Raw genomic sequence first — 14,868 nt, forward strand, 5'->3', positions numbered from 1 at the left:
GGGTAACCCAACTTAGATTTGTTCAAATTGTGATGAAATATGCAAATGTGTATTTTTAAGGAATTTTTTTGTCATTTTTGGTCAAAATTTGACTTACATTGTATGTAATTCTTGTACTGTATAAACCCTATCAATTCACCCAGAAAAAAATAATTAATAATATTTTAAATAATTGAATTAGATAGGAAATCATCAAAGCCAAAATAATTTTAGTGTAGAATTATCAGAAAATTCAACTTTCTTTGACAGTTTATAGTGAAATGCTTACCATCTTGGAGGATTAAAACATGTAAAGGCAACTTTCCTGAATCCCAACTTTGACATATTCTGAACCGTCATTTATCGTGCCCTGTATGTTATCTAAAAGAAATTGCTCAAAATAGTCAATAGAGATAGGGATAGAGATAGAGAAAGTTCTAATTTCCATTTATGGTTGACTTGGTAAGGATAAAATAAAATTACTTTTTGAGGAAAAAAATAGAGTGGTCAATTAAAAGAGTGGTCAAAGTGATAGGGTTTTTATGGTAAAGCTGGCCTGTAAGATTCCTCATGTGCTATTTATAGCAATTATGCAATCTGTGTAAACAGTGCAATGAAAGTTACATGATTCCTTGTAATGCTTTTGATGACCTTGAACTTCTTAAGTTTCAAACATTTGTGTCTTCAGTGTGCTTTCTCTGAGTATTACAGTCTCAACTTATTCAACAGAACTCACTTACAATGTTAATCAAAGATATCCACCTTCTTCATCAATACAATTGTGTCACAAAAGGTTATTCTCTACATAACACAGCAGAGCTCTGTCAACTGTTGAGTTGCTTGTTCTTTCAAAACTGCTGGTCAGACAGCTTTAATATTTGGTTTACATGTCCCTAGGATGACCTAAGTGAGATAATTTCATACAGTCAGGAAATACTTAATTTTGTATCCATGTCCATAGTAGCTTCAGGGACTTTGGCCCTATGTTTTAAACAGTAAGATCAAATATCGCTGCATGGCGGAGATTTTGTTACAATTTTCAAATGTACAGAGCCATAACTCAGACATATTTCCACCAGTATCATTCAAAGTTGATACAAGGACATTGACCCATTTCACTTATGCTCGTCAATTTGTTTCACGTCATGTAGCAGTAACATGATAATTATTGAAGTTTCGTAAGTAGGCTGATATGTCAAGAAATACTTACTGCATCAAATTCATGAAACTTTATACAGATGTTAACTGATGTTATGCTCACATTGCTTTAACATTGAAAAAGACATTTATCAGTGTCATTTTAATTAATTTGTAATTGCATAAGTAATGAACTTTCCTAGTTAGGGTGATATAGCCACAAATTAATACAACGTCAAATGTGATGAAACTTGATACAGATGTTGATCTCATAGTGTTGTAAATACTGCATCAAACTTTATGAAATATGGTACCAGTGATAATCTGTCAAGTGTTAGAATAGTATGCAAAAATGTTTTGCAACATCCTGTTGATTAATTCCTAGTTGACTCAGGATGGTGGCCTACATTGGTTTTATGTTTTCATCACCATGGAACTCATAGTAACTCAAGTATTTTTATCACAGACCTAATTAATGAAGAGGACTCTATCCTCTCTGAGGACATGTAATCAAAGTACCCATTAACAAGTGGGGACTGTGTCATCAACGAAGACTTGTTTTTCATACTTTTGAAATGCCACGTCAATCCATCCATGGTCGATCATAGTGTCAATATTCAAGTCGATCAACATCGCATTTTGTTGAGGGGCCGTGGTTGAGTGGAAGAGAAAGTCTACGCTTGAAAACTTTGATTTTCTGCATCAGAGTAGGACTTTGTCTTTTGACTTTGGGAGAAACAGTCATGTTGAATTTTCTACTCCACCCTGGGAAAGTCACAGAAATTTTTCCATTGTCTTCTGGCTCTGTGTCACAGTCAATTACCTGTGCTACCGTCCACCGCCCGGCCTCGTCTACTGCCACTACCATTTCTCCTTTCTTATATGTAAGAGTGGCCATACTGTTACAAACGGTTTCTGGCTAGCAATTCATTGATTTTGTTCTTTTTATCGGAGATGTCACAGGATACGCGCAGTTCTTGGAGTAAGGACACGTTACGTTGTTTGCATGTGCATGAAAAAGCTGGACACGTGGAAAGAACATTCCATGCTGTTCTGATCACATTTGCAAATATGATCAATGCGCGTTACTGAAGTGAAGCGTCCGAAAATAGGAAACTTGAATGAAAATGAACTGTTACATGCAGAGAAAACGAGCAAAAGGGTGAACTCAGCAGTTAACGTTTAAACAAAATTTATTACGAAAATAAAACTAATTGCTAAGTCAGGGATAGAGTACAAGCTTTAAAAGTGTACAGCCTACTTATCTCAGCTGGGACGGCAAAGCTCCAGTCTCAGAGTTGTAACAGTCAGTCGGATGAATGAACAGTCCTTTGGCTTGCAGGCTTGAAGCTGCGCAAAGTCCACAGTATAAATCCAGCGTTGACAGTGAAGGTCTTGAAAAGTCTTGAGAGTGACTACTGCTGGAGTTTAGTAACACACAAGAGACACGATCCCAAAAGTCCGACTGGAAGCTGTGCACGTCCCTTTTATACACATGTGCTTACATAAGGGCATATAAGAACAATCTAGAACTTTCATTGACATGCTAATTACTGTTCTAAAATTATCTCTCTTACACAGCTAACTAAATTTCCAGAACATTCAAAACATGACTAATTGAATTCAAGGTTGTGAGGTCATTAAGGGTAGTGACCTTGAGAATGTTCTAGACTAATTGAACTCAGGTCATGATGAGTGTGGGGGAAATGACCTACATAACACACCCCCTCTTCAAAAAAGAAAATTTTTCAAAGAAAAATCTTTCTTTTACAAATGTAATCTTAAAAGTGTGAACGACAATAAACTCTAAATACGAGAGAGACAGTCTGCAATTGAATTGTCTCTGCCTTTGATATGTCTAATATCAAGATAAAACTCCTGTAACATTAAACTCCATCTTAGCAATCTCTGATTTTTGCCTTTAAATTTCTGCAGAAAAACAAGAGGGTTGTGATCAATATAAACCACTATTGGCTGATTTGAAGAATTAACATAAACTTCAAAATGCTGTAAAGCTAATATTAAAGATAAACACTCTTTTTCAATTGTAGAGTAGTTTCTCTGGGATTTGTTAAATTTGCGTGAAAAATATCAAACAGGATGATCTGTCCCATGACTTTCCTCTTGCAATTTGGTATTGGAAAACTTGAAATGGCACTGAATTTGGCATAAAGTATGCACGACAGAGTCCAGTTATTTTTATTGAGTTCGATAAAGTCATTGTTCGGCAAATACTTGGCTTCCTCTTGGAGATATTCTGCTTTTGCAGAATTCAGTCCGTCTGGATGTTGTTCCACTGGATTACTGTCGCAGACATCTTCGTTGTGGTAGGTGATGTTTGTCCTTGTTGGAATATCTTGGCACAAATGTTCATGGATTGGTTCTTTCAGCTGTTGTTGTTGTTCTGGCTGGAGGTGTGCCAACTTTGTAGACTCCAGCTTCTCCAGGATTTCTGAGTTCTGAAGCTTGACCGAGCCCAGCTTTGAGTTTAGAGTATTTTCACTCAAGTCAGTTTCAGTATCACTATCTTCATAATGGTTTGAACTGACTGCACTGACAGGCTTTGTTTTAGTAGGATTATCCCTATCGAAATATGGCTTAAGCATATTTATGTGACATAGCTGGTTTTTTTTCGCCTGTCAGGTGTTATTATGATGTAATTTAAATCACTCAATTTTTTATCAATTAGGTATGGCCCAAAGTAACGAGCATGGAGTGGTTTGCCAGGAACCGGAAGTAGAACAAGAACTTTTTGACCTGGTTCAAATTTCCGTTTTGAGGTGTTTTTATTGTATTTGATTTTCATTGACTGCTGAGATGACTCAAGATTGTCTCTGGCTAATTCACATGCTTTAGAGGGTTTTGTATGAAAATCTGACACATATTGTAAAATATTCAGACAATCACCATCGTCTGATAGGAATTTCTCTTTAACGAGCTTAAGTGGGCCACGGACTGTATGTCCAAATACAAGCTCGAATGGGCTAAAACCAAGAGACTCTTGAGTTGACTCTCTAACAGCAAAGAGCAGAAAATGAATTCCTTCATCCCACTGCTTCTCTGTGTCAAAACAGTAGGTCCTAATCATGTTTTTCAAAGTTTGATGAAATCGCTCAAGAGCACCCTGACTTTCTGGATAATAGGCGGATGACCTATACTGTTTAATGCCTAGCTGATCCATTACTTGTTGAAACATACCAGACATAAAGTTGGAGCCTTGATCGGACTGGACACATTTAGGGAGGCCGAATAAAGTGAAAAATTTGACTAAAGCTCTCACTCAGTGGTATGGTTTCTGGGAACCGAGTTGATGTACACATAATTGTCAACATGTACTCATTTCCTGATCTTGTTTTTGGTAGGGGCCCAACACAGTCTATTAGTATCCTACTAAATGGTTCTTGAAATGCAGGAATTGGCTGTAAAGGGGCCTTTGGAATGGTCCGATTCGGCTTTCCTACCATTTGACATGTGTGACAAGTTTTACAGAAATGTGCTACATCCTGCCTGAGATTAGGCCAATAAAAGTGACTGAGAATTTTATGATAAGTTTTCCTGACTCCTAAGTGACCAGCCCAGGGCGTTTCATGGGCCAGGCGCAATATTTCAGCATGATAGGGCTTTGGAACCACAATTTGATGTTTTATAGCCCAATCGTCATCAACCAAAACGTCTGGAGGTCTCCATTTACACATGAGAATACCAGATTTTGTATAATAGGAAACAGAGCTATCTGAAGTTTTACCTTTATCATCTACCCTGTCAAACAAAGACAAGATATCTGGGTCTTTGTGTTGTTCTGCAATGAGATTTGATCTAGAAAATGTCTGACTTTGGTCAGCAGAAGTTTCACTGGAAGTTTCAAATCCACGAGGGATAACGGAATGATCCGTGTCAAACACCTGACTGAGAAAGGTGTAATTTAAGTCAACATCTGTGACATTATTTTTGAGAGTATTTTGATTCTCAGAAGTTTTCTTTGACATGGCTCGAGTAATAGCACATGATGGAAATAAATCAGGTATCTCTTGTTCAATTGGCTCTGGATCCTGATCTAAACTAGGATTATCAGTCACAAGTGGATTAGTAATGACCTTGTCCCCAGCAAGGTCGTTTCCAAGAAGAAGGTGAATCCCTTCAAAAGGCAAAAACGGCCTAATACCTAAAGTCACAGGTCCAGAAACAAAGTCCGAAGACAAATAGACATTATGGAGAGGAACAGGAATGTAGTCATTACAATCTACCCCTTTAATAAGAACTTTAGAACCTGAAAATGACTTTTCAGAGAACGGCAGGGTATCTGCCAACAAAAGAGACTGGGAAGCCCCGGTATCTCTTAAAATTTTGACAGGGGTAGCGGAAGAGAAATCACTAGAAAGTGATATAAAACCATCATGAATAAATGGCTCGAAAATACCCATAATGCTATCTTGAGAAGAATTGACCTTGACCTCATTAATTGGGGATGAGAGGGATTTAACCTCAGAAAATGTGTTGCACACATTATTAGACTCTAATTGAGTTGATGAAGAAATAAAGCCAGTGGGCTTAGATCCACTTTGACCTTCACGTTTTCTTTTCAATTTGAAACAATCTGACATTAAATGGCCGTCTTTCTTACAATAATTACAAGAAAGTGTACCGAACTGTTTGTCAGAAGGAGATTGAGACTTGGGATCTGATGATGTGGGAGTGTTACTTGAACTCTGTGAACTGCTGTCATTTGATTTCCTACTCTCCTTTGAGAAATTCTTGGATGAAAAGGAGGAGTTAAATTTACCTGCATTGTTTCTGTATGAAAAGGACTGGGATGGTTTGCTGAGAAATGAAGATTTGTGGGTCAATGAATAATCATCGGCCAAACGTGCAGCAACCTCTAATGTATCTGCCTTTTGTTCATTGATAAATGTCTTGATGTCACTCCAAATGCACCTTTTAAATTCCTCAATCAAAACAAGTTGTAATTTTTCGTAATTCTGACTGACCTTTTCAGAAGAACACCAACGATCAAACAGTTGTTCTTTTGTTCGAGCAAATTCAACATAAGTTTGATCCCTCGCCTTCTCACAATCCCTAAATTTCTGACGGTAAGCTTCAGGCACCAATTCATAGCCCTTGAGAATTAATTCCTTCACAGAATCATAATCTGAAGCCTGCTCTACTGACAACTGAATGTAAATTTCTCTGGCTTTACCCACCAAAGCACTCTGCAAAAGAATGCAATGTCATGTGTGTACTAGTACTTAATATCTCTGTAAAATGGGAGCACAGTGTCATTGACACTATTTTTATTGATAAAATACCAGTACTACAAATATTCTTTATGTCAAACTTCCTTAGTAATATGTTTTTGATTTATTTGTAATCAATTCTTGTCATAATTTTAATATTTTTACAGGTTTACTGGTTATAATAAACAATACTTTGTTTCACACACATATATTCCTGAATGTGTAGTGTCCGTGACGCTTTTACCATATACAAAAATGACTAGAAAACTAACAAAAAAAAGCAAAATTTTGCTGCAAATACTATTGTTTTCTAAAGACTTCAACAATTGCAGTAAAAATAACTTAAATGTGCTAAAGGGCAATTCTGTAAACTAGAGGAATCATAAGTTTATGGGGAGAAAAAAATGAAAAATTCTTTTTTTTCGTAACAAATCATTTTGCAGGAAATCATGCAAAGCTGGGTAAAATCCTGATACATTCACCTTATTTTCTACAACAGATGTATATATTTTCTGGTTAAACTTTTAAAAAGAATATTTGTACAAATTTGTATAGTCTATTATGTGATTTCTCCATCAACTCATAATATTTTGTAGTGTCCGTGACGGTGTGTTAACACAATAAAGAACTGGTTGCCATGGAAATACTGAGAAAGTTTGATTCACAACTTTTCAAGCAAATATGTGTACCAAACCTTAAACTTTGTGAATTTAGTAAATTTAGATATGTGTCTACAAGATGAAATTTTGACAAAAGTGAAACACTCTAGAGCACCCTGATTGTGACTGAGCCGATAAACAATGACTCATTAGACACTTAAATGAATGGCATATCTTGTCATGGAAATTCTATTGACTATATTTATTCAGAAAACGACTAGAAGAACAGTCTTCAAAAGATGTGATAAAAGAAGCTGATATTCTGTACCTTGTCATTGAAATTCTATTGATTGCTTTTCTTCAGAATACGACAAGAAGAATGGTCTTCCAAAGATGTGAAAAAAGAAGCTGATGATGATGATGACCTGTATGGTGGCTCAACTGATGAGGAACCAGTGGAAAGCAACACAAAATCAGCTGATTCTCTAGAAATTCCTGAATTACCAAATTTCTTCTCTAATTCCTGCTTCTTTTTTTATGGCACATTCTCAGAAAAAGAACGAAGACTACTGACAAGATACATCATAGCATACAATGGGTAGGTAAAGTATGCATAACAGTATTAGTTTTTACTAATTAAGTCAGTTGGTCTGAACTAATCCAGATCTGCACCCATTCATATTGTGTTGGTCCGCACATATCTCGGGTAGTTTGATCTACATATGTCAGTTATGTGTAGCTCCTACCCTATCTTTGTATATATGTCTTTACCCATCAATCATGAGTGGGTTATTCCCATTCATGTACTGTGTTATTAGCTACTATAGACTATAGTCTATAGAAGCTATTGGGATGGGTATCCGTCCAGCATCCATCATCAGTCTGTCTGTATGTAGTGTATGTATGTATGTATGTATGTATGTATGTATGTATGTGAGGATATCCGTCCACTCAAATATCTTGAGAACCGCAGTACTTACAGATTTAATATTTCTTGTGTAGGTGCAAAATATGATTATGAGAAACTGATTTATAGCTACTATAGACTATAGTCTATAGAAGCTATTGGGATGGGTATCTGTTTGGTGTCAGTCTGTATATATGTATGTATGTATGTATGTATGTCTGTTTGTGAGGTGTCCGTCCACTCAAATATCTTGAGAACCACAGTACTTACTGACTTGATATTTGTTGTGTAGATAAAAAATATGATTATGAGAAACTTTTCTTTTTAATTTTTTCATATTGTTGAAAATATGCAAATTAGCACCAAAAAGGGCGTTTTTGGTAAAAAATCTTCTTCTTCATAACCGCTGGTCAGATAGCTTTGTTATTTGGTATACAGGTCCCTAGGGATAACCCAACTTAGATTTGTTCAAATTGTGATGAAATATGCAAATCTGTATTTTTAACCCTTTCACCCCCAGTTCCCTGTGTACAGGTCCAACTTAACCATAGAAAACAATGGATTTGGGAAAAACCATAGTGGTGAAAGGGTTAAGGAATTTCTTTTGTCATTTTTGGTCGAAATTTGATTTACATTGTATGTAATTCTTGTACTGTATAAACCCTATCAATTCACCCAGAAAAAAATAATTAATATGATTTTAAAGAATAGAATTAATTAGGAAATCATCAAAGCCAAAATAATTTTAGTGTAGAATTATCAGAAAGTTCAACTTTTTTTGACAGTTCATAGTGAAATGGCTTACCATCTTGGAGGATTAAAACATGTAAAGGCAACTTTCCTGAATCCCAACTTTGACATATTCTGAACCGTCATTTATTGTGCCCTGTATGTTATCTAAAAGAAATTGCTCATAATAGTTTGTCATGATAGGGTGGTCAAATAAATGGAGATAGAGAAAGTTCTAATTTCCATTTATGGTTGACTTGGTAAGGATAAAATAAAATTACTTTTTGAGGAAAAAATAGAGTAGTCAATTAAAAGAGTGGTCAAAGTGATAGGGTTTTTATGGTAAAGCTTGGCTGTAAGATTCCTCATGTGCTATTTATAGCAATTATGCAATCTGTGTAAACAGTGCAATGAAAGTGATACATGATTCCTTATAATGCTTTTGATGACCTTGAACTTCTTAAGTTGCAAACATTTGTCTCTTCAGTGTGCTTTCTCTGAGTACGTACAGTCTCAACTTATTCAACAGAACTTACTTACAATGTTAATTTGAAAGTTAAAATGAAAATAATGACAAAGGTAACCAGCTTAAAGGCGCCCTTCTCAATCCCTGGTTCTCGCATTAGCGAATGTGTCAACAGCCCATTAACAGTTTGTCATTCTTTTGTTTTCCATTTTAAATTTTATCAAGGAAATAATATTTATATTAGATAAATCTGATAATTGAGTGGGGGCTTTAAGATTCTTTATAACCTGACAGATATGCTGTTTTTTTATGACGTAAATCTTGATTTAAGCAAGTCTTGTTTACTTTAATTAGAATGTAATTAACTCTCGTTTATTAGCTACTATAGACTAATATAGTCTATAGAAGCTATTGGGATGGTATCCGTCCGGCGTGCATCGTCAGTCTGTATGTATGTATGTATGTATGTATGTATGTATGTATGTATGTATGTATGTATGTATGTATGTATGTGTATGTATGTATGTCCGTTTGTGAGGCGTCTGTCTACTCAAATATCTTGAGAACTGCAGTACTTACTGATTTGATATCTGTTGTGTGGATAAAATATATGATTTTGAGAAACTGTTTTTATTAGCTCCCATAGCCATATGTATATATGGCAATGAAAGCTATTCTTATAGGCTAGGGAACTGTCTGTATATATGTATGTCTGTGTGTCTGTATGTCTGTATGTCTGTCCGTCAACATCAAAAACTCCAAAACCACTGCACATTTCATCTTGATATTTGGTGTGTACATGGATGAGGGGCTGTAGATGAGATTTTGTTCAAATGAAGTTGTCATTGCCAAAAATATGCAAATTAAGTGAAAAAATGTGAAAACGGTCAAAATTGAAAAAACTCAATAACCACTGAGCAGATTACATGAAAAATTAGCGTGTAAGTACTTTGGGCTGACATGAAATGATTGTGCGCATCTTGGGTCAGTATCTTGGACTTGCTATTTTTCATGAATTTTTTTGTAATTTTCTCCCATTTTTGGTCAAAAAATCTTCTTCTCTGAAACCACAAGTCCGATTGATTTGAAACTTGGTATGGAAGTGCATAGGAGTGACCTTTCCCAAATTTGGGCAAATCGTGGTGAAATGTGCATATTTTTAGTTTACACGTCCATAGACTCCCATGTATAAGGCAGATCTCCATAGACTCCCATGTATAAGGCCACAAAAAATAAAAATTTAGTTTCTCATCGTATTCATATTGCAAAAAGGATGCAGTGACACAAATTTTAGTCCCCACGGATGAAGTCCAGTGGGCTTATAGATTGGGTCATGTCCGTCTGTTCGTCCATCCATGAGTCCATCAGTTCATACAGATATCTCAGATATTTTGACAAAATGTCATGTGACCTTGATGACCTTTGATCTCAAATATACATATTTGTCCATAAATAAGTAACCACAAGTGCTATGTCCTTTATATTTAGTAGGATGGGAGACCTTATGACGCCACATATTAAACCTCATTAATTATGTGCCTATCTAATTTTCAGCGAGCCAATAGAGCTAGAGGTCTGATTTTAGGGATAACTTAGCAATACAATTTTTTTGACAAAATGTCACATGACCTTGGTGACCTTTTACCTCAAATATACATATTTGTACATAATTTAGTAACCACACTTGCTACACCCTTCATGTATGGTATGATGGGACACCTTATGAAGCCACATATTGTACCTTATTAATTATGGGCATTTCTAGTTTTGAGCGAGCCAATAGAGCTAGAGGTCTAATTTTTGGTATATAGGGATAACTTAGCAATACAATTTTTTTGACAAAATGTCACATGACCTTGGTGACCTTTGACCTCAAATATACATATTTGTCCATAAATAAGTAACCACAAGTGCTATGTCCTTTATATTTAGTAGGATGGGAGACCTTATGACGCCAGATATTAAACCTCATTAATTATGTGCATATCTAATTTTGAGCAAGCCAATAGAGCTAGAGGTCTGATTTTTGGTATATAGGGATAACTTAGCAATACAATTTCTTTGACAAAATGTCACATGACCTTCGTGACCTTTTACCTCAAATATACATACTTGTACATAACTCAGAAACCACACTTGCTACACCCTTCATGTATGGTATGATGGGGACACCTTATGAAGCCACATATTGTACCTTATTAATTATGCGCATTTCTAATTTTGAGCGAGCCAATAGAGCTTGAGGTCTAATTTTTGGTATATAGGGATAACTTAGCAATATACAAATTTTTTGACAAAATGTCACATGACCTTGGTGACCTTTGACCTCAAATATACATTTTTGTCCATAACTCAGTAACCACAAGTGCTACACCCTTCATGTATGGTATGATGGGACACCTTATGACGCCACATACTGTACCTCATTAATTATGCGCACATCTAATTTTGAGCGAGCAAATAGAGCTATAGGTCTGATTTTTGGTATATAGGGATAACTTAGCAATACAATTATTTTGACAAAATGTCACATGACCTTGCTGACCTTTTACCTCAAATATACATATTTGTCCATAAATAAGTAACCACAAGTGCTATGTCCTTTATATTTAGTAGGATGGGAGACCTTATGATGCCAGATATTAAACCTCATTAATTATGTGCATATCTAGTTTTGAGCGAGCCAATAGAGCTAGAGGTCTGATTTTTGGTATATAGGGATAACTTAGCAATACAACTTTATTGACAAAATGTCACATGACCTTGGTGACCTTTGACCTCAAATATACATATTTGTCCATAACTCAGTAACCACAAGTGCTACACCCTTCATGTATGGTATGATGGGACGCCTTCTGACGCCACATACTGTACCTCATTAATTATGCACATATCTCATTCTGAGCAAGCCAATAGAGCTGAATGTCTGATTTTTATCACAACTGGAAGTTGTGATATAGGGGTAGTTTCAACCGGTGTTAGATGTCGTCCATTTTCCGTAAACGACAAAAAGTCAAAAACTGCTGAACAGACTGCGTTGATATTTGATACCGATACATAGACTAATTCCAAGGTTCCGATTCCGAACAATGGAGCCAAAGGGAGCGGCGGTTATATAGTTTTGGGAAATTTCTCACCCCCCTTTTTAGCTCCGCTGTCAGCGACGCGGAGCTTATCAAATAGGTTGATTTTCCGTCGTCGTCCGTCGTCGTCCGTCGTCGTCGTCGTCCGTCGTCGTCGTCGTCGTCGTCCGTCGTCGTCCGTCAACAATTGCCTTCTCCCCTGAAACCGCAAGTCCGATTGCTTTGAAATTTTATATGCAGCTCACTTGGGGTGACCTCACTAAAGTTTGTTCAAATCGTAGTGAAATTTGCATATTTGTATTTTTGGGGCATTTTTTGGTGTTTTTGGTAAAAAAATCTTCTTCTCTGAAACCGCTTGTCTGATTGCTTTGAAATTTGATATGCAGTTTACTTAGGGTGACTTCAGACAGATTTGTTCAAATTGTGGTGAAATTTGCATATTTGTATTTTTAAGGCAATTTTTGTCATTTTTGGTAAAAAAATCTTTAAAAATCTTCTCCTTCAAAACTACCGGTCAGATAGCTTTGATATTTGGTACATAGGTCCCTAGGGATGATCTATTTCAGATTTGTTCAAATTGTGCAGAAATATGCAAATTTGCATTTTTAAGGCAATTTTTGCGATTTTTGGTCAAAAAATGTATTTCTCAAAAAGTGCTGGTCTGATAGTTTTGAAATTTTGCATACAGGTTTCTATAGATGAACTAAGTAATATATATTGAATTTCTGATGAAATCTGTAATTTTGTATTTTTTGGGCAATTTTTGCCATTTTTGGTCAAAAAATGTGTATTTCCAAAAGTACTCATCTGATAGCTTTGAAACTTGGTATACAGGTTCCTACAGATGAACTAAATGATATTTATTGAAATTATTATGAAATCTGCAATTTTGTATTTTTGGGGCAATTTTAGCCATTTTTGGTCAAAAAATGTGTATTTCCAAAACTACTCATCTGATAGCTTTGCAATTTGGTATACAGGTTCCTACAGATCACCTTAATGATATTTATTGAAATTATTATGAAATCTGCAATTTTGTAATTTTGGGGCAATTTTTGCCATTTTTGGTCAAAAAATGTGTTTCTCAAAAAGTACTGGTCTGATAGCTTTGAAATTTGGTATACAGGTTTCTACAGATGAGCTAAGTAATATATATTGAATTTCTGATGAAATCTGTAATTTTGTATTTTTGGGGCAATTTTTGCCAATTTTGGTCAAAATGTGTATTTCCAAAACTACTCATCTGATAGCTTTGAAATTTGGTATAGAGGTTTCTATAGATGAACTAAATTAGATTTATTGAAATTATGATGAAATCTGCAATTTTGAATTTTTGGGTCAATTTTTTCATTTTTGATTAAAAAATGTGTTTCTCAAAAAGTACTGTTCAATAGCTTTGAAATTTGGTATACAGGTTTCTATAGATGAACTAAATTTGATCTTTTGAAATTATGATGAAATCTGCAAATTTTATTTTTTGGGGCAATTGTTGCCATTTTTGGTCAGAAAATTTTATTCTCCAAAAAACTACTCATCAGATAGCTTTGGTTGACATGTTCTTAGGGATGATCCAATGTGATATATTCAAAGTACAATGAAATCTTCTATTGTGTATTTTTGCAGCTATTTTAGCCACTTTTTTCTGGCCACTACATTGAGCTATCAAAGATTTCCACCTTCTTCATCAACATGTGTCAAAAATAGTTATTTTCTACATAAACACAGCGGAGCTATATCGGCCGCTAGGTCGCTTGTTAACTAATTGATTTTAGGGGTCTTTCATATATGTAGTTGTGGAATGTACACCAATCCTGCATTGTGGACTGTTTTATGAGTTGTGGAACAGAAATTAGGTTTTGATGAATGTTAGAAATATGCAGGATGGCTGATTCGAAGTATAAGAGATTTCTATGCTCTTTTGGGCATCAAAAGCAATAAAAAAAAACATATTTCATAGTTTAGATTCTCACTTTTGAGATGACCATAGGCATTTGTTAAGTAAACTTCCTTGAGTCAATATACAGACTTTGACATTCAGAGATTAAGTATCCACGACCTCACATGTTACAGTCTTTCACTACCATGGTATGGCCCAAACCCATTGTTATCAATGGTGAGTGTGGACCTGTCTACAGGAAATTGGGGTGAACAGGTTAGACAATGGCGTTACAAGTTGTAGGTTAGTTATCAAGGTAGCACCAGCATAGAGTCCTGAGCATCTGTCCATGTGTTCTCACAGGAAATTACAGGGAAAAAAAATATTTGAGAAGTTTCTCTCCTTTAACCCCTTGACTACCTATGGCGCCGGATATATCCGGCGCCATATTGAATTACCATATACCTTGAGTGCCGGAAATATCCGGCACAGTTAAATAGGCATATTTGCTTCGTTTTTGTCGCTAAAAATCCCGTAATTTTGGCGTCGGCACACAGCGCTACTAAGATTGATGTATTCCGATCTGGCCTGAATGTGATTGCGCCCCCGTACGTCCGAGTATGGCCAAAATCCGGAAGCAAATGTCGTGACCCATGACCTCGACCCTGAAAGGTCAGGCTGATCACAGAAGCGTCGCACTGATTGTTTACAGTTTTCAGAAGTACGGACGATCGCAAAGATGTTTATGGTTTGGTTTTTTAGCTACTATAGACTATAGTCTATAGAAGCTATTTGGATGGGTATCCGTCCGGCGTCCGTCGTCAGTCTGTATGTATGTATGTATGTATGTATGTCCGTTTG

At 35.8% G+C, this 14,868-nt stretch overlaps 1 protein-coding gene across 5 annotated transcripts in view; it reads left to right on the top strand.

Moving 5' to 3' along the window:
* The window catches only part of LOC139116309 (DNA repair protein XRCC1-like), a 216,354-nt gene that overhangs the window by 166,502 nt on the left and 34,984 nt on the right, over positions 1-14,868 (top strand). For all 5 annotated transcript variants that reach the window (XM_070678935.1, XM_070678939.1, XM_070678936.1 and 2 more), the window contains one exon: positions 7,311-7,544. In XM_070678935.1, coding sequence (XP_070535036.1) covers positions 7,311-7,544 — 234 coding nt within the window. The remainder of the gene's footprint in view (positions 1-7,310; positions 7,545-14,868) is intronic.

This window comes from Ptychodera flava, chromosome 17 (genome assembly GCF_041260155.1).
Source record: "Ptychodera flava strain L36383 chromosome 17, AS_Pfla_20210202, whole genome shotgun sequence".
Classification (NCBI taxonomy): domain Eukaryota; kingdom Metazoa; phylum Hemichordata; class Enteropneusta; family Ptychoderidae; genus Ptychodera; species Ptychodera flava.